The 24,604-nt window shown below is 43.2% G+C and overlaps 1 protein-coding gene across 1 annotated transcript; it reads right to left on the reverse strand.

The window, feature by feature from the left end:
• Window positions 1-24,167, reverse strand: LOC111969220 (cyclic AMP-responsive element-binding protein 3-like protein 1). The gene is given in 13 exon segments (XM_023995224.2): window positions 1-3,219; window positions 3,444-3,693; window positions 4,494-4,623; window positions 5,001-5,100; window positions 7,117-7,185; window positions 7,744-7,802; window positions 8,030-8,179; window positions 8,404-8,561; window positions 10,514-10,598; window positions 11,400-11,566; window positions 14,118-14,162; window positions 14,165-14,321; window positions 23,815-24,167. Coding segments are annotated over 13 exon segments (1,509 nt in total). The 5' UTR covers window positions 23,917-24,167; the 3' UTR covers window positions 1-3,182.
• Between the last annotated feature and the right edge of the window lie 437 nt (window positions 24,168-24,604).

Consider the following 24,604-nt stretch of genomic DNA (forward strand, 5'->3'; position numbering starts at 1 on the left):
AGGACAGAAATTCAATACGAATGTGGGTTATGCCCGGGCAGGCTATGAACAACTGGTTCTGATATAATACAGTGGAGCCAGCCACTTGTGTGTTAGTGTTTTATGATTCAGTTAGGAAGGCACACAGTGGTCTATTTTTTGAGGGATGATGGGGTTAGAATCAGGTTAGCCAAAATGGATGGACTAACAATGTACGACCTCTTGTGGCGATACTGAGAATCAAGCTTGCCTGCACTTTCCAATGATTGAACAACCACTAGGCAGAAAAACGAGATTGCATGGAATGCATTTCTCAAGAAGATCAGGGCACAGAGACAAAGGAGACGGTGTTATGCTGATGCAATTTTTTATATTTTGCTTGATACTAACTCTACTTACTAAATCTACTTTTAAAGAGACTGATACAGAAAGGCAATACAGAGAGGCTCCTGTGGCTTGCCCAGAAATACATGCATTTTACTTGTACAGCCACAGTGTGAAAGGTCAGCAACTGGCCAGTTCCTTCCCAAAGGCGCCAGGTGAATACCAAAATACATTTCAAATACAAAAATACACCCCCTATTTACAGCAAAAGTATTCACTTTGTCTTATGTACAAAAGGGCACACATTATGAACGCCAACAAACACATGGAATGTTTGGTAAGATTTGCATCATTTCACTTTGAATTATAATAGCCTTGTAAAATCCCTCACACAGGTTTTGAAGCAGGTTTTTTACCACACATTTGGGGGACGAATTACAAAATATTGACCCTGGTTCAACCAGATAACTCAGTCTGACTTGATGTACTGTGTTATGCATGATCACAAGGGGTTTAGTGTTGACACAGTCATCAGAGAGCCTGTTCAAGATCAGCACATTGGACAGATGATAGAATATAGAGTAGCAGTAATTTATACCAGGTACAGCTTTGAGACAACCTAAAAATGGCGGAGCAGGTAGGGTAGAGGGGGCTGGGGTGGGTTGGGACAACTAAGCAACCATTTGATCAGTAAAAGGTGTGTTTAATAGAAGGTAAGTGGGTGAGGGCTGGTCAGCTTCCGGAGCATCTGGTTGAACCTTAGCTACACATCTACTAATAAAACGAAAAGACAAACATAGACAAACAGTATCTTGACAGGAAGCAATCTACATTTCCAATATACACACATTATCAGTGTACTCAGTTTAACCAACTCTACATTGGTCAGGTAATGTGCACTAAGATATGTGACAGGTGACAGCTGTGAATCAAAACCAATTTATAAATTGTATGAATCTGAACCTGATTAATAGGGTAGGTTGTGATTTTACAAACCATTTGACAGAAAATGAATAATGCAAATCTAATGACATGTTAGAGTAAAATACATATTACTCATATGGCAGGATTGTGAGTCTGGCCTCCCCTGATTATTCACAGAGAAGCCACAGTTGTGAATAAGCAAGTGGAATCTATGAAAAGAAACAGACTGGACGTTAAGCTAAGACTCCAAGGCCACTGGCTGACCCAGATCCTCCATGCCTCCTCCACASAGCCTGKGCTGTCTACTCACACCCTCCTACCTATCATTACGCAATCTCACTGAGCGTCGGCGGGGTCTCCCCACGCACTCCTTACACAATCTCTCCCTCCCTTTCTCGCCCTCAAACAACACAGCAGGAAGAGGAGGGAACACCAGAATATCTTCTATTCAATGTAACAAGGTTTTTCACAACAATAACTCTGCATGAAAAGCTTTTTGTATTATTTTGCTGCTGGAGTGACTAATGTTTTTTAGAAGCATTATCAACAGAATAGTGGTCTTTAGAGTGAACTGTTTTTTGGGCACTACTGTAAATTGTGATGCGATTTTTTTCCCCCTAGAGGATTCTGAAGTTTGATATTCAATTTAAAATATACTATATTTTCACATTCACAATGAATGGACTTGAATGGACTTTTAGCATAATTATGATATTAATTTATTTTTTTTATGTGGAGGAAATGTATTCCTTTGACTAAGATTTTTGTAAAGATGAGCAGTTTTTCAGAGTCTCTTGGACTAGAGAAGGCTTTGCTCCAGTGAGGGAGTATTGTACACCCTTGGTATGTATTTACACTGATTGTCCCTGTTCACGTTTTTTCAATATATACAAAACTTTCTTGATACAGAAATAAATACAAAAACAGACAAACTGTGTAACAGTTAAGACAACAAGATCATGTAAACATGACATCATAATTGATATTCATAAAAAGAAAAGTTCACAATATTTTTTTGCATAAAATAAATATGCTCTTTTTTTGATGCCAATAATACGTATATATTACATATGATTTAGATTGCATAAAGAGTAAAATAATAAAATGAACAACCCCATGTGGATGGTGTGAGAATACAAACACTGAAAGAGTTTGAAGGCACTTATGCCCATTAGCTTGCAAGGTCGACCTGAAGACAAAAAAGTGCAATGCATATACAAGCTTAAACGTTATGGGACAAAATGTGGTCAAATGTAAAATAAATGCCATTGAAAGATGTATATTTCTAGGCACTAGAGCGCGTTTTAAGCGAAAGGTAATGGAGGACAATCTTTGAAATGTATGTATTAAAATAATTGCATTACCAATTGTGAATTAGGAGAGGGAATTTCTATAACAGGACAACTGGAATTAAAAATACAGCCCCCCCATCCCTATCCCCCTCACCATCCCATCCAATTTGCTATAGATCTGATCCACYCTTCACCTGAAGTACCCCCTGTGTTCTAAATATTTTTAGCAGTCCTTGAAAAAGCAACAGTGTGGTGGAATCTGAGGAGCACTTCATCTGCACAGAAGCACTGCAACCACACTCACCCACTTGAAAGTGCAGGCAGACACACATTGCACACAGAGGTTTCAAAAAGCCTCTCTCACTCCCTGCTTCTGCCTCCAGTCAAGCACAGCAGTCAAAGATGAAAAGTTGCTGTGGAGCTTTGATTGCAGTTGCCCATCATTTCTATCTTCTTCACATACCCTCTTCATCCTCTCTATCGGTTGGGACTTCAGGGAATGAGACGGAACAGGAAGGCCAGGGAGCTACTGCAGGAGGTCAGGGAGTGCAGGGAGAGGTGGGTTGGGGATGGCACACTAGGGGGCGCCGTAGTGTCACTACACATCCACATGGGTAAGGAGTCTGGAGAGCTGCGTGTTTTTGGCAGCTCCGCCCCTAAAGGTTAAAAGTACTCCGCTCCTCCTTCGGGGTTTGGCTCTCTGTGGAGGGGAGAAAGAGTCCGTCAGTATCACAACATACACCACTGGGAAAACTCTGGTAACCTAACAATCTCATTCAAATAAATTGTTCTTGTTGATGTTTAAGTAATTACAAGGAGCACTGATAAAATAGTCCTTGGTTCTGAAGAGTAATTTGTGAGAATCCTCTCGTTAACACAGATGGAGACAGAGTCTACAGCCCTACTTGTCTGGCCTCAGCTTACATTTTGTGGTACTGCGGCTCTTCTTGGAGGAACTGGGCGCCGGTCCTGTTGTAGTCCACCGGGTCGGAGTGAGCCTTGCTGAGGTACTTGGTGTTCTTGTGTTCGCCTCCGTGGCTGTCACGTGCCGACCGGTCCTCGTTGTAGTCGAGGGGCGCCCCCTCCGAGCCGTCCCCCTCCATCTTCAGGAAGCCCCCGTGACCGTCCTCCAACGAGGAGTTCTCGTCGTAGAAGAGTAGGCTGCGGGAGCGGACTAAACAGACAGAAACAGTGACAAATAGAGGATGTTAATCACTGCCTGGATCCTCCAAACACTACAAAGGAACAGAACCATTATTTTATTGTAAGAAAATGTAAACTAACAGTAAAAAGTAGGTTTCTTTTGAAGAATGGAATGGTTTTGAGCAGGACAACCATCTTTATTCAGCAGGTGTGTGACGGTCATGTGAGTTCTCCAGGGAGAACAACTCATAACAGCTTCCTGTGCCATGCTGACTTCAGGTTTCTAAGGCAACCCAGCCCTCACCAACCAATTCTGAGTAGCCAGTAGGTCCATGTATGATTTCCATTTTGTGGTCAACAAGCTGAATATTATACCAGAAGGATATTGTGATTTCAGCTAACATACTCACCTGAGTCTGTTGCTTTTGAAATACTACAAGATAAGATGTAATGCCACATTGATGTGTTATTCAACTACTCAATGTTCCTTTTCACATTTTGTACGGAAATGCTGGTGGGCAAGCAACATATGCCCTGAAAATATGGGATATGTAGGGGACAACCAACTAAAGACTGTGTTTCTCATGCTGTAGATGGTAGACAAATCTAGGTCAGTGTTTGGTCCTGGGACACCCCATGGTTGAGGGTTTGTTTTTCTTCCCCCTAGCACTGCACAGCTGTTTCAAATAACCAACTAATCATCGAGCTTTGACTATTATAATCAGCTGTGTAGTGCTAGGGCAAAAAACTAAACATGGACCCACGGGTGGCCCCAGGACGGAGCGTCCTGAAACCTTGTTCTAGGTGACAAGTGAGGGGTAGGGGACATACCCTGGCTGGCTGTGTAGACGTCAGCCGAGGGGAGGGGCGAGGAGGACTTCACAGTATGGGACAGGGAGGAGAGCTCAGGCAGACAAGGCACAACGGAGCCCAGCACCAGGAAAAAGCACAGCGCCACCACCTGGCGGGAGGGAACCAGAAACCATCAACAAAAGCACACGGTCAACATGAGCGACATGAGCACAGTGTGCTAGTGAGGTTCTGTTCTCCAGCTGAGAAGGCTTTTGCCAGTTTGAGTTCATGGGGTTGCCTCAGTGAGTTATAGAAGAGTGGGGCAGGCCATAAGCCAGTGTCCCTGTCCATTGTAGTGAGTCTTTTCACAAACAAAGCAGTAATTTAAATTTTTTGACAGGCATGACTATCAGGTCCACGGAACATTAAACGCACAGTATCTTAGGTCAGCGAAGAGCACAGAAAATGTGTATGGGATTTTGCATTGTTTAAGAGAGTGATAATGGTGGCGCATGTATGTATGAGAATAAATAGTTTGCAAAGTACCATAAGGCATGTTCCTGTTTGCGTGGAGGCCATCTTGCAGGATTGGGGCACTTTTCCTGTGACCAGGGCCTGGAGTTTCTGGAGCTGCTGGAGTAGAGTTCTGGAGAAAGAAGGTAGAGAATACATGTTTCAAATTGACTAATAATACAGCTGTATTCACTTACGGAATCTACAATACTGATCCTCATGTGAACTTAAAACGTTTTCCAGAAGAGCAGACTCTTTAATGACTGTCAGTCATTACAATCATCCAGTTGAGCTCCAGCTGTTGGATAACACAAGGCAAGCCTCGCATATAGTACACACGCACAGATGACTGACAGTGACATTTCCCAGAAATTTATTGTTAAGTCCCCCAAAATAATCCCTCTCCATCTGGCTATATTTGTGACTATAGAGCGAGAACGCAGTCAACTAACACTGAATCATAATTGTCTGGCTCTTCTGAGCATCCAGGACATTGAAGTTCACCTCTGAGAAAAAAAAGATCATTTGAGGATAACACATTGAGGAAACAGAGCTGGAAATTATATAAGACGTCTGTAATTCTAGTGTGTGAACCATGCTCCCACAGTCCCTCCCTCTCCCCACAAAATACAAGCTTTGCCCAAATAGAAAGCTATTGAAAACCACAACCAACGCCCACTTGGACTCTACCTCATTCATACAGTTCTCTCTCTCTCTCTCTCTCTCTCTCTCTCTCTCTCTCTCTCTCTCTCTCTCTCTCTCTCTCTCTCTCTCTCTCTCTCTCTCTCTTCAATAAGAAATTAAACCTGGTGAGCTTTCATATTTTCACCACGAGAGGGAGCATGTTTTCCACTAATGGTAGAAAAGAGATTTCCAGTGTTAGCTTTCACATAAACCAAACACCATGAAACTATTTGCCATAACCACAATAAGTGACTATAACACTGGAATAAAGTTTATACACATGCAAACAGCTATACTAACTTGATATTGGTCCTTTGGGATATCCCAAATAGCATGCTGCTAATACTAGAGTTTGAAAATACAGTATATTCTGATAAAAGAAGAGCTTCGTGCAATGGTCCGTTTGGATATGAAGGTGATTTTTTTTWAAAAATTGGTCAAATCCTAACAGGATAATTCTCATGGAAACTCTGGAAACGGAACATTAACGTCCCATATGAGGAATGTCCATTGTGTCATCACGTTTGAATTGAATCATGGTTGGTCAGTGCTTGTACAGTTGTTATCTATAAACCTTATTGCTCCCAATGGATTAAAATAGACGGTGTAAAACATTTTTCTTTTAACTCTAGTAGACCTTGACTGGGAAACATCTGCATGAGTGACTCTGTGACTCCTTCAACTTCTCAAKAGCTACCTTGGACCCTCCTCATGAACCAAACCTTTCCAGACGTTATAATTTAAAGTACAGCAAGCACTTAGCATCCAGCTAACTGTGTGCGAGATGCGAGACAACAACAAAAAATAACTGGACTACATTAGGGACAAAAGATTGCTTGTTGGTCTACCATCTTGCATCGACAGATAAGCCCATTTTGTCCCCTCTTTACCAGCCAAAGGCAAGGCATATGCTGTTGGGCCATGCGCCCCACACGTTGTTGCTAGCTGGCTCCTGTGTGTTCCATTTGGACTGCCTGCTAGGAGCTGAGTCAGAGGGATCTGTCTTTGTAGGAGGCCTGTGGTTTCCTTCTCGGGCCTCAAATTATTATGAGGCAGATTCGAGTGTGCACTTTTTGAGATGTTTCCCTCTGTGCTGTAATTAGGGAGAGGTATATTGTCACGCTGTTACTTTGATCCGAGCAACTTTAAATACCTATTGTAAATTAGAGGCTGGCACAGTCTGTGATGCCTTTAGAGTCTGTGTAGTCTGTGATGTATTTTATTGAGCCCAATAACTTGCATTTGCACAATGGTCAACACTGTGAAAGTGTCCCCCGCCTAATGAAGGCTGTCATAGTCACTGCTGAGTAGCAGTCAAATCACACACAGGTATCATGAATAGGAAAGGTTATTCAAGCCTTGATTGAAACTGCTGGTTCAGGGATGTGTCTAGCATCACTCAGAGCGTGCTCACACATGCACACACTCACACACATAAAGACTGTCGCTCAAAGTCATGGCTCACCTGTTAGCACTCTCCAGTGTCTCCACCTTCTTCCACAGGTCACTGTTCTCAGACGTGTAGTTCTCCACCCTGTGAGACACAAAAGTCACATCCATACATTCAATCTGCACATAGAACAAAATAGAAGAGTGAGACAAATGCTTGCTGTGCTGGAGAATTAGGCTGTTTGACCGGCTGTCTGACAATTTGAAATACACATTCTTGATGATCACAGACAACATGGGCTATTGAAATAGAGTGCTTGCATATTGGATGCTAACACAACGCAGTCTGTGGTCCTAGGAGGCATAGTGGTAATCCTATAGTAACCTCTGTACCTCTGTAATGTACTTAGGTCTTACATATTAACAAAAAAAAAACAATGACCATGGATGGAAAGTCAGTGATTTTCCTGGTAAGGAACAGTGCTCTACAGAGGCCTTTGCTGGAGTGGATTAAGTGATTGCGTGTGACTCAGATGGCCCTGTGTGACCGCATGCTTTAATGGACAAACGCCATTGGCATTAGCTAAGGAACAATGAAACAATGAAGGAGTGGAGAAATTAAAGAAGTGGAGAACAGGAATGACGATGAGAGAGGAGGAAAAAAAGTTGGCAGACAGGAAAGGAGAAAGTGTCCTGCTTTTACTTTTTCTCCAGGCACTCCACGTACTCCTTCTTCTTCCTGCGACTCTCCTGGGCAGATATCTAGACAGAGAAGGGCGAGAGAGGGATCCCCAAATCAATAACAGCTCATATGATAAAATGGAGGATATTAAAATATTAATATTGCCTGTGGAAACACTACTTTGAAATTACAGGTAAAAAAATAAGTTTTGCGGTTACAAATAGGTTTACACATTTTCTGGAAGCAAATCATACAGTTCTTTTTGACTGAATCAACATTTYACTTTCCAGGATGTAAGGGTGAGTACCTTATTTTTGATTTTCCTGCGCACCCTCTTCAGTGCCTTCTCCTCTGTCTTGGTGAGGGGCAGCTTGTTGGGTACGGGGTAACCTTCAGCGATCAGGGTGCGTTTCTCCTCCTCTGTCAGCATCAGTGGCCCTGAAGTGCCCTGTAGCTTCTGTGGAGAAATAAGGACACGTTTTATGAATTGATTATGAATTAGGGAATCTGTGGTACTGTGTGTATTATATCTGTACACCAGGGCAGCTCCTAATGAACAGACTAGGGTGGTGGTCAGGGGTGGTCAGGGTGAGTGTGAGGATGTGAATTTGAACTCCTAATATGTCCAGCAGATGGGTTTGTCTGCAGCCCAGCTCATCGTGGGACGGCCTCAGCACTTACGTGTGGGGCGGTAAGGAGGGGTGAGGAGGATATGGCAGCGGAGGAGCGGGCCTGTAGGCGGGCTGGGCTGGAAGGGGGTATGGAGCGGGGGCTCTGGGATCCATCACTGTCACTGCCATGGCTGCTGGGAGGGGTAGGGGGGAGCTGCAGCTGATCATCTGTGGGGGGAACAGAAAAAATAGGGTACCAATGGTTATGAAATGCATCACTTGCAATATGACCCATATGCTCAAAGCCTTTGTCCATCAACACCTCATGATGACATACAGTCACTGTATGATTAGGGGACAAAAGTCTGACTTCATCTGTCGTGTGGGATCGAGCTGAAAACAGTTAATTGAACTTAAACAGTGGAAAGGAGCGGTGCAAATCCAGACCTCATAAAACGGTCAGTTTTGCCAAGAGATCCATAATTAAAATGGCAAATGACTTCCAGGACAGAGCCAGTTCAAACAGAGAGACAGCTTAATTTCAGTAAGTAAGGCAGCCAGTGCCTGCTCTTATTTTTATTGCTTGATCCCATCCTCCCATCCACTTGTCAGCAGTAGCCTCTGTCTAAGTATCTGAACTGAGCTCAGACAGGGATGGAGTGAGGACTGTGCTTTCTTAAGATATCTGTGCCAGGCAGAATTTACCCCAACATAGTTCCCAAACACCAGGCCAGACCCATGCTGGTATGACCCATGGATTTAGTTTGGTGTGAGTCCAGAGTACACAGGACCCAGGTTTTATTCTGTTGTTACTGGAAACGGAGGTGAAGAATAGGAGAAAATGGGCTTTGTCAAAGGCAGAGGCAGACACAACACAGACGTTATTGTTCAGACTGCGCTCTGCGGAGGGAGGCAGGCCTAGACTGGACATGTGCTGCTGCTGGCTTGTGGTTATTGAATATAAGATTTATGGTCCACCAGATGGGATTCAGTCTTATATGGAGGTATTCCTCTGCACCATAAAGGCCGTCTCTGCAACCCCCGAACCAGTAAAAGTGTCTCTTTAACCGGGCTACTTTAATCTGCGGGCTGGTGGCTGAACAGGTCCAGCTGCATCTCTACAGGTGTATCTGGTCAGTTCTAGTTTCGACTCCAGTTGAATCCCGCTGTAGCTGAGGGCAGTCCTTCCCTGTCTCTCTGATACACTCTTTAAAAGGATTGGGCAATCTGGTGCACCGGACAGAAATATTGAAAATGAGAATGCCAGATAGTATATGGGCACATCAAAAAAGGCATTAGTGTAGAGAACCAAAAATATTGCCATATTGCCAAATATTGCCAAAAGGAAGGGATAGAAAAGGAGATGGGAACAGAATCTTACTTAGCTGGTTAGATCAACACCAAAAAAAAGTGCACTCAATCACCAGCACCACTGCTCTAATAATATACTTGCGGATTTGCGTCTCAGTGGGCTTTTTCTGTCTACCTTCATTAGCAATTAGATCTGAAAAATACTACATGAATGAACAGAGGCAGTCTCGTCTCGTACGTGTAGGGGAAAAATGGAAAAGGAAAGGCAAGCAGGCTATAATTGGAAACACTTCATATCTGAAATGAGGCATCACTAATAGTGTTTCATAGTGAAATACCTATTAGGAAAAGAACACATTATACACAAAAAGGAACACTTTTCATTATGTGTCACACTTGCTTGCAGGAATTGTTATTCCTATCCACTATAGCCTAGCCATTTACAATCACTTTAACTAAGATGGACTAATTCAGATGAACAAGAGAGAGCGGGAACATGCAGGAGAAAGAACATGCAGACCACTGTCTGGAAGAGTGGTCACAGGTGGTGTGTCATCAGGAATACACTGTAGTGAGTCACCGTGACGCACGCTTTATGGCAGGTTTTTCTACTCCCGAAATAAATAACACACTCGTAGAAGGCACTATGGCGGAATCGACTGAGGGTAAACGCCTGTGACACCTGCACATAACCTTTAGGATGCGAGGTGGGTCTTTGAGCGTGTAAAGGTCTCAAAAGAAACCGAGGCATCTAAATCATTTTACGAACGGTCACTTCAAATCGAACCTTTCTTAGAACAGCTGGATACATAAGCCCTTAAGGATGTTTGATAGTCAATGTAATCTTGCTTATTGTAATTTATTCTTACCTGAAGGGATGTTGAGGAACTGGTTGACCTCTCTGGGTTCATCTTTGATTGCAGGTGTGGCGTTGAGGTTCAACTCTTTGGAGCCCTGGAGTAAGAGCAATAGTAGTATTAACAGCCTGGTATKTGTATAGGACAAGAGACATTCCAAGTGACAGTAAACACAGCTGAAGACGGTTCCAAACTATTTATGTAACTGAAGAAAGGGAATCATTCTCCACCAATGGTTCCAACTAGGGACCATGTAGTCAGGACACTCACCATTTGGATGCCATTGGGCTACAAGGGTGAGACTTTCATAGTTCATTCTTACAGCTGGAACAAATCAGAACTAAACAGAACTAAAAATATCCTATGAATTTGAAGACGTTCAAACTAAAATTACCATTGTGAAAAGAACCGGTACTGTAGTAATGTGTGCTGGGCTACAGGCCTGGTAACCAGTGATAACTGGTAATAGCTGTGCTGGGGTTCACATCTGACTGCTAAGCCCCACCTCAGCCCCACAAACCATGAATTACTCCCATGGACAAGGATGCATGAGTCACAGTGCTGGTCCTGTAGGGGTGCACTGTGTGAATGGTTTATTTCCTCCACTTACAACATCACTTTCTTTTCCTTTTAACGATCACATTTTGAACTACATTCCGTGTCAAAAATGAGATTTTAGGCTGCTGTTCCAGCAAGACACTAAACTCCAAATTCCACGTTTGTAGCTGTCCTTCAAACAGCTCACGTTTTAGTCGAAGAGGAGAAAGCCAGGAGAGATCCCTATGGCTTATAAAGAGGCTTAGTCTTCCATAGCTTTTGACAAGCAGGAAAAATGCTTTCCCTAGTAACGGATTAGGATAGGTTCTAGGTGATAGTTTCTATGGCTGCAGTTTCTTACTATATCCCCCGATGAGCTCCTGTGAGGTGGTGGGGCAAGGTTGAGAGGCTGGAAGCATGAGTTCCCCATGGAGGGGACTGTAGAGGAAGGCTCTGCCTGTTGATCAGGCTCCTGCTTTACCAGGATGGCCGTCAGGTCCTGGCTGAAAGACCACATTCCTTCAAACTCTGGGGAGAAGAAAAAGAAGACTTGGTAAACGAATGTGTTGTATGTCACAAGGGATATCATTACATAACTAGCCATTCTGTAACATACAGTACTCTACATGAAGACCGTCAGGGGCCAAGAAGCAAACCAAGAGGCCCCCCGGTGTATTTCAAAGGGACATCTTGGGATACTACTAGAGGTGAGCAAGATTGGGTGACAGATCAGTGTACATTAAAGCAGCAGGTGTGACGCACATCTACAGAATGGATCCTCTTCATGATCCAGGGCTAACGCGAAGCAGCTGATTGTGAACGTCAATAGCTTAAACTTAGAAGACTCTCTGCCTCCGAAATGAGTTTCCTCCTCTGTTAATAACCTCTGTGAAGATGGTAAACAGTGAGAGGCCAGTGAGTACAAAGCCTCTCCTGAAGAGGGGCCGTCCTGCAGTTTCAAAGTCAGAAGTAAAAGCACTCACAACCAGGGGTCCTCGTTAGCAGCCTGGTTTTTCCCTCATTTGTTTGCTGGCACCCCGATTGGATCGATAAAACATTACAGAGGCTTATAAAAAAGTTAGTAGGCAGGCTTTCAAGTTGTGCTCCTTAACAGAAGACAGGTTGTGGTGTGGGCGAGAATCCCATGGCGAGGAGGGGAAAGGGAGCAGTGGGAGACTGATTACTGGGAGGGTGTAAATCCCTCCCCCACTGGGGTTTTATGTCCACAGACTTTACCCCACGGGGGAAACCCAAAGTGGCGTCAAAATCTTCAATCCACTCAGCAAAGTCTACTGTATTGGCAACCTTGGCAACATCCTAAATTGTCCACAAGGAATAGATTACATTTTTACTTTGCCAAACACAATAAATAATGGACTGTAAGATGAGTGAAATATTTCTTATTAAATGACAAGAACAAAAATACTTATTTTACAGTAGTAACACCTTTCCCTGGGATTCTACATCAACAAGTCATGGCTTGCAATGTTATGATGAGGCCTTCCCTTTTCTATGGGAAGATTCCATCAGTGAAGCAACAGGATGCACTAAATGAATGTGACCAAGGACACCACTAACTGTAACTGGCATGTCATCACAAATAATTAATGCAAACCAACAGAACATCCAGGTAATTTTATGTAGAGTATCTAGACATGACATTACATTCAGTAGCTCACATCTCAGAGGATGTCATGGCTACAGCCTGCCCATACCCATGAGGCCATGTGTCGTGGCCCTGAGGAAGCATCAGGATTGCCTTTGAAGTTTATAGGCAGGTCAGTACAGTTAGTCGGACTCCCCTCACTCAGCATCTGAGTGGATTGGGGCAGGGCCTGGGAGCTCATTAGCCAGGCTATGAGAGGGGATGGCAGTTTGATCTCCACACATTACACCTAGGTGGAGAGCAGTAAAGCAGCTAGACACACCCTTTTAACAGTCAACCTCTTTAACAATGGGCTTTTTACAGTGTTTGTGGCAAAGGGGGTGGGGAATCAAATCTGCATTGGCAGCAGTGCTCTGTGGGTGCCTCTGCTCTGTCGACAGTTTGAGAACTTGACTGCTATGGTAGTGCTGTGCATCTACATGCACACTTTCATATTGACATTCAGTGGAACGAATGTGTGTGGCCATGATCCCATATGAATCCATTTCATTAGATTCCATCCATTGTTCCATCAATCTTACTGGGGATTCCTGTATCATTTTTGGGGGGGCCAGTGATTTAACATTCCATGTGTGAGACTGTGGTTTTTAACACACCGTTTAGTCCAATGTTATGCATTCAGTCTACCCTAAGCCCTAAGTAAAACTCTGTGTGATGCAACCCTTTCTGAGAGCCAAGGTAGTTGCCCCCCCGCCCCTACCAGTCGATCCCCTTATTTATTTTTTATTTATGGCTCTTTTTTTCCCTGGCCCCGAGCACAAGGGAAATAAAGGAGAAACATTTGCAGCTTGGAGTCATTGCAAGGGCTGCAGAAGCCACATTGGTGTGTGTGTGGTGTTGTGGTGTGTGTGTGTGTGTGTGTGTGTGGTGTGTGTGTGTGTGTGTGTGTGTGTGTGTGTGTGTTGTGTGTGTGTGTGTGTGTGTGGTGTGTGTGTGTGTGTGTGGTGTGTGTGTGTGTGTGTGTGTGTGTGTGTTGCTGACTGCCTGGAATCCCCTGACTTGCTTCTTGATTCCTCCAGGGTGGGCAGGGCTTGGCTGGGAGTGTACTATGTGAGCTCGGCTCCTTGGATGGGTTCTCTGCGCGGCACGGGGAGTGTCGGGAGATAGGGCAGGAGCGGAGAGCGCGGATACTGATCTGATATAGCTATTCTAGTGACGTAGGACTTACACTACTATTAAACTAAAGACCTTGTACCCCTAGCAGCCCTGTTGATGGAGCTCTTGTTTTTGTCCTGAAGTAATATTTAGTCTAAGTATTGTGCTGTAGATGTATCATTCTTGTTTACTTTGGTCAAAGCATCAATAAATTGCCAATTCGCTTCAGCATAATAAGGTGGTGTGTGGTGTGGGGGGGGGGGTAACCTATGATGAACAAGATCAAAGAAGAAGAACCAAAAAGAACGCTTTTCATACCTGCTTCCTCGTCTATTTTGATGGACATGGAGGGGCTCTGGGGGCCGAGTCTCCACTCAGGGAGTAGCTGTGTTCTTGCTGGATGTCAGGGTTGGGTGGGTCCATCTCCATGTCCAGCAGTGGGTTCCTGTCGGCCAGGAGGTGGTCATCAAAGAAGCTGCTGAACAGCTCATTGGAGAAGTCCTCCATCTGCTCCGAGAAGTGCTGCAAAAACAAAATCACCAACAAACATTCTCACATCAGACCGCCTTTAATCAGAAAATCATGTAATCGAATCCCATACCAAAATATACAAATGTAGACATGCTCTTGGAAGTATGAGTCATACCATTTCACACATGGAGTCCTTGGGTTCTATGCATTAGGCCACCAGTGCATGCTTCAGTTTTTCCACGACTTTAGTTTAGCTAGCAGACAGTGAGTCATTGCTGGTGTGCAGAATCAGAACAGCTCTATTAAAATCCCTCGGGACACAGTCTGGTACTCTGGCTGTAGTGTTCCAGATAACCCCTGTATTCCACATTACAGACCAGTTCACATTCACTTTCTCTACACTCCACCTCCTCTCAAACCAGCTATGCCTAATGAATCCCAACAACACATACCACTAATTGCATGTCATTCACAATAACCAACATGACTAGCTATGATTAAAAACAGGCCAACATGCTCCATTCGTTTTCCCAGATGTGTAACAGCTAAGCTCTCAAGATTGTATATCACCCATGATGATATGCAGAGGGGAAATACAATCAATGGAGTTTATAATAGCTAGAGCTGTAATAAAATGAATTTGTACAAAAGTAAACGTAATGTGAAGAACGTAGATTATTTCAGGCCCATTACCTGATTTAAAAAAATAATATTACTTACAGCTCAGAAATAATTTTCAAAAACAAAGATGGTAGCAGCACTGTGGAGTCAATACAACGACTGTATTAGTCAATCTAGAGCCTGAAGGGCTTCGTGATTTGCAATGAAGGACATCATTATCACAGACATGTTGAGACATGTTGAATCACCCTGCAAATAAGAACACTTGTGGAGATTTGTGTTTCATTTGAACATATCTACATCTTTAATGACACCAATTGCACATAATCGCTTGCTGCTGGGTATGGCTTTTGAAGGTAGGTTGACATTAATCACAGAGAAGAGAAATCCAGAGGCACCATCACTCCATCCCTTACCATCCCTTGAACGTTGTATGTGAGTTGCATAGCCTTACAAGTATGAGACACGTGCAACTATTCACAGTACAGCGACCTGTGGGGCAGTTTGTTTGCTGTAGAGGGGAGTGTCTGAAGTGTGAACCTGTAACCCAGGCATGAGAGCTGAACAGCTGTCAAACAGAACGCAATGTACGCTGCCCACAGCACCAAAGGCATCCCTCTTTCACCATGTGCTGGGCCTCTCACACGCCTAAACATTGTGAATTCTGCGACAGGAAAACCGACATAGATCAAGCCCTGGCCATCTGTGTGTTCCCACGGAAGGCTGTGTCGTCATACAGACAAAAGATCTACCTTTGCCGATTGTATTTAGGCCTAACAGATGAGATGATCTTGCTAGTGGAGGTGAATCAATTCCAATCAGTACTACACAGTCACTCTACTTGTCAAGTTCTCATGATAAGGATTTGGATAAAGTGCAAGGGAGTGTATAAACGGCTCACTGTCCTTAGTTTGCGCTTTCATTATCTATGTACACAAAACTTAACCGGATATCAAACACCATTAAATAGAGCTGATGCCGGTCGAGAGCAGTGTATGCTTAAAGAAAGGCACACTGGCAATACTAGATGATCCGGCTTATTTACTGATGCTGCACCATTGCCATCAGCAGGCACACTAACCACTATGGCTGAGAGCGCAACAGGATAAACAGTCCCACCCAGGCCCTTTCATCTACAGCAGGAGGTTCCTGTCGTGCACCGTGTGCGGCGGATGTGCCCAAGATAATCCCGACTGACCTATGTTTCACTGTCAAGCCAAGAATAAGGTGTACATTATGGTGGTTGGAAAAAACAAACACAATCACAATGTGTATATTACACAGATAAATGGTTGGTTTTGAAGGCAGCAGGCTGTCGCCTCATTCGGGTTGGAACACTGCCAGAATTGACCAAATTTGAAATTTGGTATGGGGAGTTAGCTCCTTTGAAAACGAACAAGCCGTTTTAAAAACAAACAAATACAGAAACAAATGGAAAAGTATTTAATGAAGTCAACACAATACAACTTCATCGCATGCTCCYGTGCTAGAGTTTCTCGGTACTCTGGTTCAGTCTGTGATGGTGATGATGATGCAACCGTTGCTGATGCAAGCCCTCAAAAGTTTCACATATGGCCTTCTCTTCTGCACCCCATAGACCAAGATGTGGAATTTCAGAGGCAGACAGAGGTGCCTTTTCTCCCTCATGGCACTTAAATTGTCTTTTAAAGAGACCCAATTACTGAATTTGGGTCATATTTGGGATGGAGTAAAAGTAACATGACTTTTTAAAAATGTTTTAACTTTGACAATTGTTTGCACATGAACCCACTAGAAATGTAAGCAGGAAAGCCTAAAAGATCACAGTTTCTTTGGGAGTTGCCCCTCATCTGAAAATGTCTCTAGATTGCTAAGTATGTTGTGGCTAGAGCACCAGTTCAGCAGGCTTTGAAGTACACCAAGTCATACCAGGATGGTACTTGCATGCAAAATKATTGAGGGAATATTTTGATTCTCAGCTTAGAATGAGACAGAGAAAGCTTGTTTTTTGAACAGCAAACAGGTCATGAGAATTCATTATAGTTTTGGCACTYAAATTCTTCTCTTGTCTATCATTTTAGTGGTGACGATGGCAGACAATAATTACAGAGGTCTCTGAGAATGGGATGGGAAGAGAAACACACTTAAGCACCTTGAGGGAAACACATCTTCCCTGTCTGGGGTGGAGAAAAGACCCTTTCTGCTGCCCCAGATGTTCCCTCAGCCCTCGTTGGCCCATCTCTCCAGCTGGGGCAGCTGGTACAGGTCTGGACAGACAGGAAGCCTCATAGAGGGGGAAGGGCTGCTGGGTGGTACTCTTTCTGGAAGCCCTCTCATTAAAACTCTCTGCGGCTGAGAGAGAGAAAGATAGACCACTACGCTATGGGGAACCGAAGAGGTTAAAATGCTCCAGAGCAACTCGACTCCCTACTCTACATCCCTGCTTGAGCAATTAGGCTCCGGAGCATTGTCTGTGCAGATACCTAGCAGCCCGTCTAAACGCTTTGTCCTTTAAAACAAACTATGATAATAGATGCCAAATATGTTAGCGCCCACTGCAGTTATRGATTTGGAAACCAAATAGTGTATTTTTAGAAACCACAGGCACAGGGATAAATGTACAGAATTCTTGGGAGTATTGTTCTAACTGTGATTTGGAAACAAGGAAAGTGTTTTGTTTGGCTTGTTCAGAAGGGGTGGAATGTTGCCATATCTATCTGCAAAATTCTAGACATTCTACCGCACACTAAATAAGCCCTATAAGCCTACCCTCTTGTCATTGAAGTGGTGCTAGTATTTCTAGCGAGGCATAATCATATCAAGTACTGCACTCTCCCCTGGCACACAGTATCACATTTGGTGAAAAGAGAGCATAAATAAATGTCTTAGCAGTAGACATGGTAAACGCTGCACTGAAGTCAAGCAGCTCATAGTAATACCAATGTGCTTCTCGCATTCCTTCTGGTGATACAATAACTGTCAGCTCTGCGACCAATCAGAGTGAAGCATGCAAATTAGCCAGGCACTTGCAGAAGGAAAACTGGAGTGCAAGGTTCGCGTGGAGCAGCTCAGCAGCAGGAGAAAATGTGTGTTTGTAAAAGGAAAAATAAATCGGCCAATAAAAGTTTGGGCCTGGGACCCAAGCCAAGAAAGCTGCTAGACTCTCAGATCTGCAGGAATGACTGTTGTGCAGTTCAAATGTGGCTGCTCTGTGGAGATTTGCCCTTGTTGCTGTGAGAAGATAAAGAATAGAAGCAGCAGTTAGTACAGTTTGTTCTTTTAAGAACAAATTATTACTTGGAAAATTGTGCTTAAGGGTGAAGTTAAAAACTGAAAATCAGCAGAAAAGATGAGCACAATATGACTCTTACGATCTGGACTCTGTTAAGTTTGACATACAGGAATAACATCTAGAGGACACACGCTACATTAGTACAAGAGAGGAGGAAATTCCAAGAGAAAAGCATGCGCGTTCAAATCAGCTGTGATCCATAAAGTTTTGACAGCTTGACCTAATCTGACCTCCATTGAAATCCTCTTAAGTGCGTGCAAACATTAGGACTTGAGACTGCTGCATCCAAATGTTCACATCTGCAACTTTAAGGGCCWGGTCACATGTCTTCGCTTGTCACATTGCCGCTGGCTTCCATTTTAGACCAGATGCTACAAGATGAGCCTGATATGCATCTGATGCTTTACGATTTACAATTGATATGCATAACGCTAAAGTGGGCACTCCACATCCCCTGATTCTCATCTTCCACCTGCTGTTTGAGGAAGACATTTGGAAGTAGCGCTTCCGTTCACATCAGAATTACAATGATGTCCAACAAAATGACATATGCGTAATCCACACAATTTACCTACTGCTTGACATACTGTATTATGCATGTAATCACTGGTATTTCCAAAGCTCTCAAATCAACCAGACTTGACACTCACTGACTGATGCTCCTCACTGAGTCCAACATTTCATGTATTCATCTACTGTTGAGGTTGAGGCAGCAGTCAGCAGTCCCGTGGCCTGAATTTCCCTCTGGATGAGCAGCGGGTGAGCACCCTAAAGTATAGAGTAGACCCATGAGCTCCCATCCCCCACTTTTCCTGAGTGGAAAGGCCTGGTTTCTTAATTCCAGTGCAGATGCTTTCTTTAGCAAGCAGAGGGGTTTGAAAACCACAACCACTGGAGACAGGCTTCTGTGTGTCACTCTGACTGGCTTCCTGACCTTTAAGGGACTGTTTGGATCCATTTAGAGTCTGTGACAGATTAGAGGAAGCCCAGAAAATATTATTCTTGGGGGGGGGGGGATCACCTTCTCACTGAAGCTCCAGGGTCCTGAGAGTCTGGAGTTCTAATTTGCTGTGGCATCTGTGGCCAACCAAGTGGACTACAAAACTAAAGTCACTTTAATCACTTCTCAATACAATGACAATTTCTCACTGCCTGTTGCACTTCCTGTGACTAATAAATGACCTTAGTGCATTTAATTGACTAAAGTGTGAACTTCAAGTACTATCTTCTTAAATAATCAAAATTACCATTGGACGCTTTGAAAGAATCTACAGCCTTGTTCCAGCAAAGGTTAACACCAGTCCACAATGTTGACTCGGTCTCAGAGAGCCAGCGAGGCAAGGTATGAATGAACTGTGGTCGAAATGGGTCAGGGAACAGGAATCCAACTGTTATATTTGAATCCAATTCATATCAGTATGACAGTCATTCAAATGTGATAACAACCCTGTCTAGTCTTATCCTTCCAATCATAAGTGATAAACAGATAATTAGCCAGATAGCTAATTGACTTCATTTGGTTACTAATATGGAATGTGGATTTTCAGACAGGTTTTGTCTGACATGTACAGCCAGTCCTACTGCTCCAATAGAGATGTGTAGGTGATTATGACAAAAAGACTTGCCTAGAACTGTCCCTGCTATGTCTCCTGCAAGCCTCTCCCTGAAATCTATCCCTGAACGCTCCATCCTAACAATGTGTTCCAGATTAAGTCTGGTTTCTTCTGTTCTGCCGTTTCATTTACAGAGCTGGTTGCCAGAGACTACAACAGAGGACTGATTTACAGACTGAGAAAAATGCCCACCAGCCTTTTATACAAAATAAAATAAGATGAAATAGACATTCCTACTTGTCTCTGGACACTCGATACTCGAACTCACAGTTTCATTTAGTACCATATAGGCTAGTCGGAAACCACAAGGCTAACGTTCATAAGGTGACCTAAAATTTCAACCACTGTGAAAATAACCTGCAACAGACTCTTTGTAAGCTTGGCGGATGGGTGGGTACTTCAACTACAATGGGCATTATCCTCTTATTACAAGGTGATAAACAGAGTGATACCTTCAAGGATGTAATGAGAAGGAAATGGGTGAAGGAAATACTCATGTAGAAATAAAATAAAGTACATGACAACTGCCCTGAAAATAGACAATAGGCTCACCAGAACTTGGTCCAGTTCAAATTTGTGGAAGATCTATTACTCAGATCTCTAAATCAATATACTATTTCGGAAAGGCCCAGAATATAGCTGGAGGCTCCATTGTGGCTCCATCATGCAATCTATTTCAAATGTATATTGATAGAGAACACATCATTTCTGGTTCTAAGATCTTCTAAAATCCACATTTTCTTCTTCTAAGAGAATTTAGACAAGGGGATCTCCTTTAAAAAAAACAAGTATGACTTGCATTTTTAACAATTCAGTGAGGACAATATAAGAGACACGCACCCTCACCAAAGACAAAACACTGACTGGTTTGACAGTGTATGCTTTCTAAATTGATCATAGCCTGCAACTACCACAGGTTAGAGCTTATTTCTATGGTGTGTGCTCCGCACCTGACTGAAAGGTATCACCACGCCTTTGATATTCACCTCAGAGACAAAGTTGAAGGACTGATAATAGCACCTCGAATGCTTAATCTTTCTCATGACATCTTAGCATCTTAGTTTGTCATGTTTCTCTTAATTGAGCCTTCCATGACAGACACACATCAGTATATACAGTACAGTGCCTTCAGAAAGTATTCACACCCCTTGACTTTTTCAAAGTGGGATTTAAATGGATTTAATTGTCATTTTTTGTCAATGATCTGCGCAACGTCTCTGCAATGTCTCTGCAATGTCACTGCAATGTCAAAGTGGAAGAAAAATTCACACAAAAAAAAAGGWAAATAAAATATTAATATATTTTGATAAGATAAGTAWTCAACCCCTTGAGTCAATACATGTTATAATCATCTTTGGCAGCGATTACAACTGTCCGTCTTTCTGGGTAAGTCTCTATGAGCTTTGCAAACCTGGATTGTACAATATTTGCCCGTTATTCTTATATATTTTGTTCAAGCTCTGTCAAATTGGTTGTGATCATTGCTAGACAGCCATTTTCAAGTCTACCTCACCTCACACCTAATCAAGCTATAGAGTAGAATCACTTTATTGACCACTTGAAAGTGGACGTTTGTAGCCCGGGTTTATGCTCCTCAGCAGAGCACACATGTAGCAGAAAGTAGAAGTGATTGCGAAGAAATAAGAGCCAATGGCATGCCATTTTGTAGACTGGTTTCTGTCTGGCTTCGTTTGCATGCATGCATGAATTTAAAAAATATTACATAACTTTGTCATAGCCATCCATTTTGGACTGGCTCCAAAAACAGCAGTAGGAAGCTCAGAGCAATGAGTCCCTGTAGGAACCTAGTGGGAAGGAATGCAGCTAGCTGGTCCCTTTACCCCCTCCCCCTGCCAAAAACTCCTTTCCACCCCCACTCTACATTAGTGTGTCTCGATTGCAAGGCCCCGACTTGCTGGAGTTTTTTGGCATGCCCAGTCACGCTCCATCATCTGTGAGCAGAACTAGCCGCTGGCTTGTGTGGGATGCAGGTGTGTTGGCCAGTCACCTGCCGGCTGGGATCACCCCTCTTCCACACAGACACACACTTGCAATACGACACTTGCGGGTGCAGTTCTATTCTGCGCATCCATTCAAGTGAATATTTAACTTCTGTAGTCAACTACAATATGCTACTGACCTTTTATCCGATAGGAATTGCTCTTATCATTCAAGTAAAGTGGAATTGACCAGACCAGCCAAATATGAAGACAACCTGCAAACTCATTCCAGTCTGTAATCCATGCAAAAGGAATGCACACCCTCTGACACATTTCTGAAAGTCGTATCATAAGAATATGCAAATCTCCACACCATAGGTATCCTAGGTAATGTGGCCACACTTTCTGATCTTAAAAGCTACACAATAGCCTGCAGCTTATCTGATTTACCCACCCATGCAATTACCTAAAATGTAGGGTGTTTAAGTGCTTGGCAAGAGGGTCATCAAAGGCAGCATACAAAAACCCCAAGGCAGCCATGGAATTCTAACTCCAAGCTATAAATAAAAAAATAGCACACAGAAACCTAAACAGTTGAAATCCTTAAATGACCCACCTATATTTAAACCCCCATAATAGCCGGTAAAACAAACACTGCCTATTACTTGCCTCTCCCCACCCTTCCCCCAAGGCTGTCAGTGTGTAATTTTGTTGTAATTTTTAAAGACGTAAAAGGGTTCTTTCACTGAAGAGGGCCAGCCTCAACGCTTCTGCCCACAGAGGGGCTTCAACAGAGGGCTGTGCAGGGGGAAGCAGTGGCAGACAGGTGAGGGGTGCACCCTGCACACACACACAGGCCCTCATTCACTCTCACACAGCACTGAGACGGCAGTCAGTTGCTAGAATCTGAACTTATTCACACTAAAGACAGACTGGTCCTCTCCTCCCTGTCTCTGTCCCCTAGAAAGCTCCCAACCACAATCAAGCCTTTGAGGGCCAGGGGCCAGGCTTGATACACACCTTCACAGCTGGGAGAATGTGGAGGGACATCTGAGTCTATTATAAGTCTATCAAATCCCCATTGAGAACACAATCATCCTCAAGTGTYCCAAGTGCATGACAAGTTGAGCTGATGTGCAGATTCAGTGTGAATGCCATTATGTCACATTATGTCACATGATTTCCCATTCATATGTGTGAAGCATCTCCAGTTAAACCTCTGTATGTCCTTTGGGTGTTCGGATTAGATGAAACGTTGACCCATCGGGGAGTAGTTAAAGATACAAACCACCACCACTCTCTCCTCAGAAGAATGAGTCATCACGGAACAGACAAATCCTAATGGGATCCTTTCTAGATTGCTCGCCATTTCTCCAATAGCCCATTGGCTGGTCCAATTTTCCACCACCTAGTAACAATGATGTACTCCATCTCTTTGTGGTGGGGTTGTTTAGTCTTGGTACAGTTTGTTATTTTCCAGTGACATTTACTCTTGATCYCTGTGTGTAATGTGCTGAATATTTAACTTAACTAATACATGAGGAATATTCTCTTCAGTTGGATCAGAGTCATTTATCGAGGGCCATGATAAAAGTGTGATAGTTTTCACATCTGTCACAACAGTCTTTACAAATGCACTGAAGCCGGATGCATGAGCAGGATCAACTCCACCTAACACGCCCACTTTAGATCCGGCACGATTGCGAAAGAGAATATGCTGAAATGCACAGCTGGGTAAATTAAACAGCAGTAGCTTACATGCCGGCTGTTTATCTTTCGTAATCGTTTCAGACACGCATGTGACGAACCCAGCACCTTTCTCTGACGTGCATTGGATATTTGCAGTGTAGACTCACAGCTTAATTCCTGCATAAATCAGGTTATTACAGAGTAATTAACACGTCTATCACAATCGAGACAGAGAAACACTGCTGACACTTTGGACACTGAAGCATTAATCGCATAGGCTATGGGAATACAACCGAATAATATATCAAACATCCGGAGAATAAAAGCTGCATTACAATTTGTCAATCACTGTGTGCGTAAAGATAAGTGTTGATAATATGTAGAATAGAAAAATGAACATCTGCACATACCACATTGTTGAGAAAATCCCCTTCATTCAAATCCTCAAGGTCCAACAGGTTGGCACTGGGGAAAAGTTTATCCGGGGCGAAATTGTCCAGAATGGTGTCCATAAGTGCAATTGCTATACTTAAACTCTATGATAAAATATATTTTCAAAAAAGCAATAAAAGGTAAATAGTTTAAAATGTTAAAACCGATGACAGCAGCTCTTTTAGGCTACTCTGTTCTGAGCTGTCTCTTATACAACTATAATGTTGTTATGCATCCCGCGACTCAATAGCGTGTAGTGCTTATTAAGATACTATTTTAGATTTTATATGCGTTGTTATGATGCGAGGTGTCCTCTAGTTCAATCAAATCAGCGACATCCAGCTGCGCTCTGTCTCTAAGGAACAAATCACTTGATTAATATTCATGATGGTACCGCCTCACTTTCTCTGCACACATCCACGCCTCTTTTTTTTTTTTTTTTAAAGACGCAGTAGCTTCGGTATTCTCTGACTCTTCTTATAGCTTTTGGGGTATTTTGAGTGGCATGTAGAAAGTGCAGATCTCCAATAAAAAAACATCAGGTGTATCTCTGTGAAGGTCGTCTCAAAGTATTAGTAGGCAGTTCTAACACATGTATGACAACTATTTATTTAATGAGGTAAGTTGACTGAAAACACTTGCTCATTTACAGCAACAACCTGGGGAATAGTTACAGGGGAGAGGAAGGGGGATGAATGAACCAATTGGAAACTGGGGATGATTAGGTGTCCATGATGGTATAAGGGCTAGATTGGGAATTTAGCCAGG

Source organism: Salvelinus sp. IW2-2015, linkage group LG10 (genome assembly GCF_002910315.2).
Source record: "Salvelinus sp. IW2-2015 linkage group LG10, ASM291031v2, whole genome shotgun sequence".
Lineage (NCBI taxonomy): Eukaryota > Metazoa > Chordata > Actinopteri > Salmoniformes > Salmonidae > Salvelinus > Salvelinus sp. IW2-2015.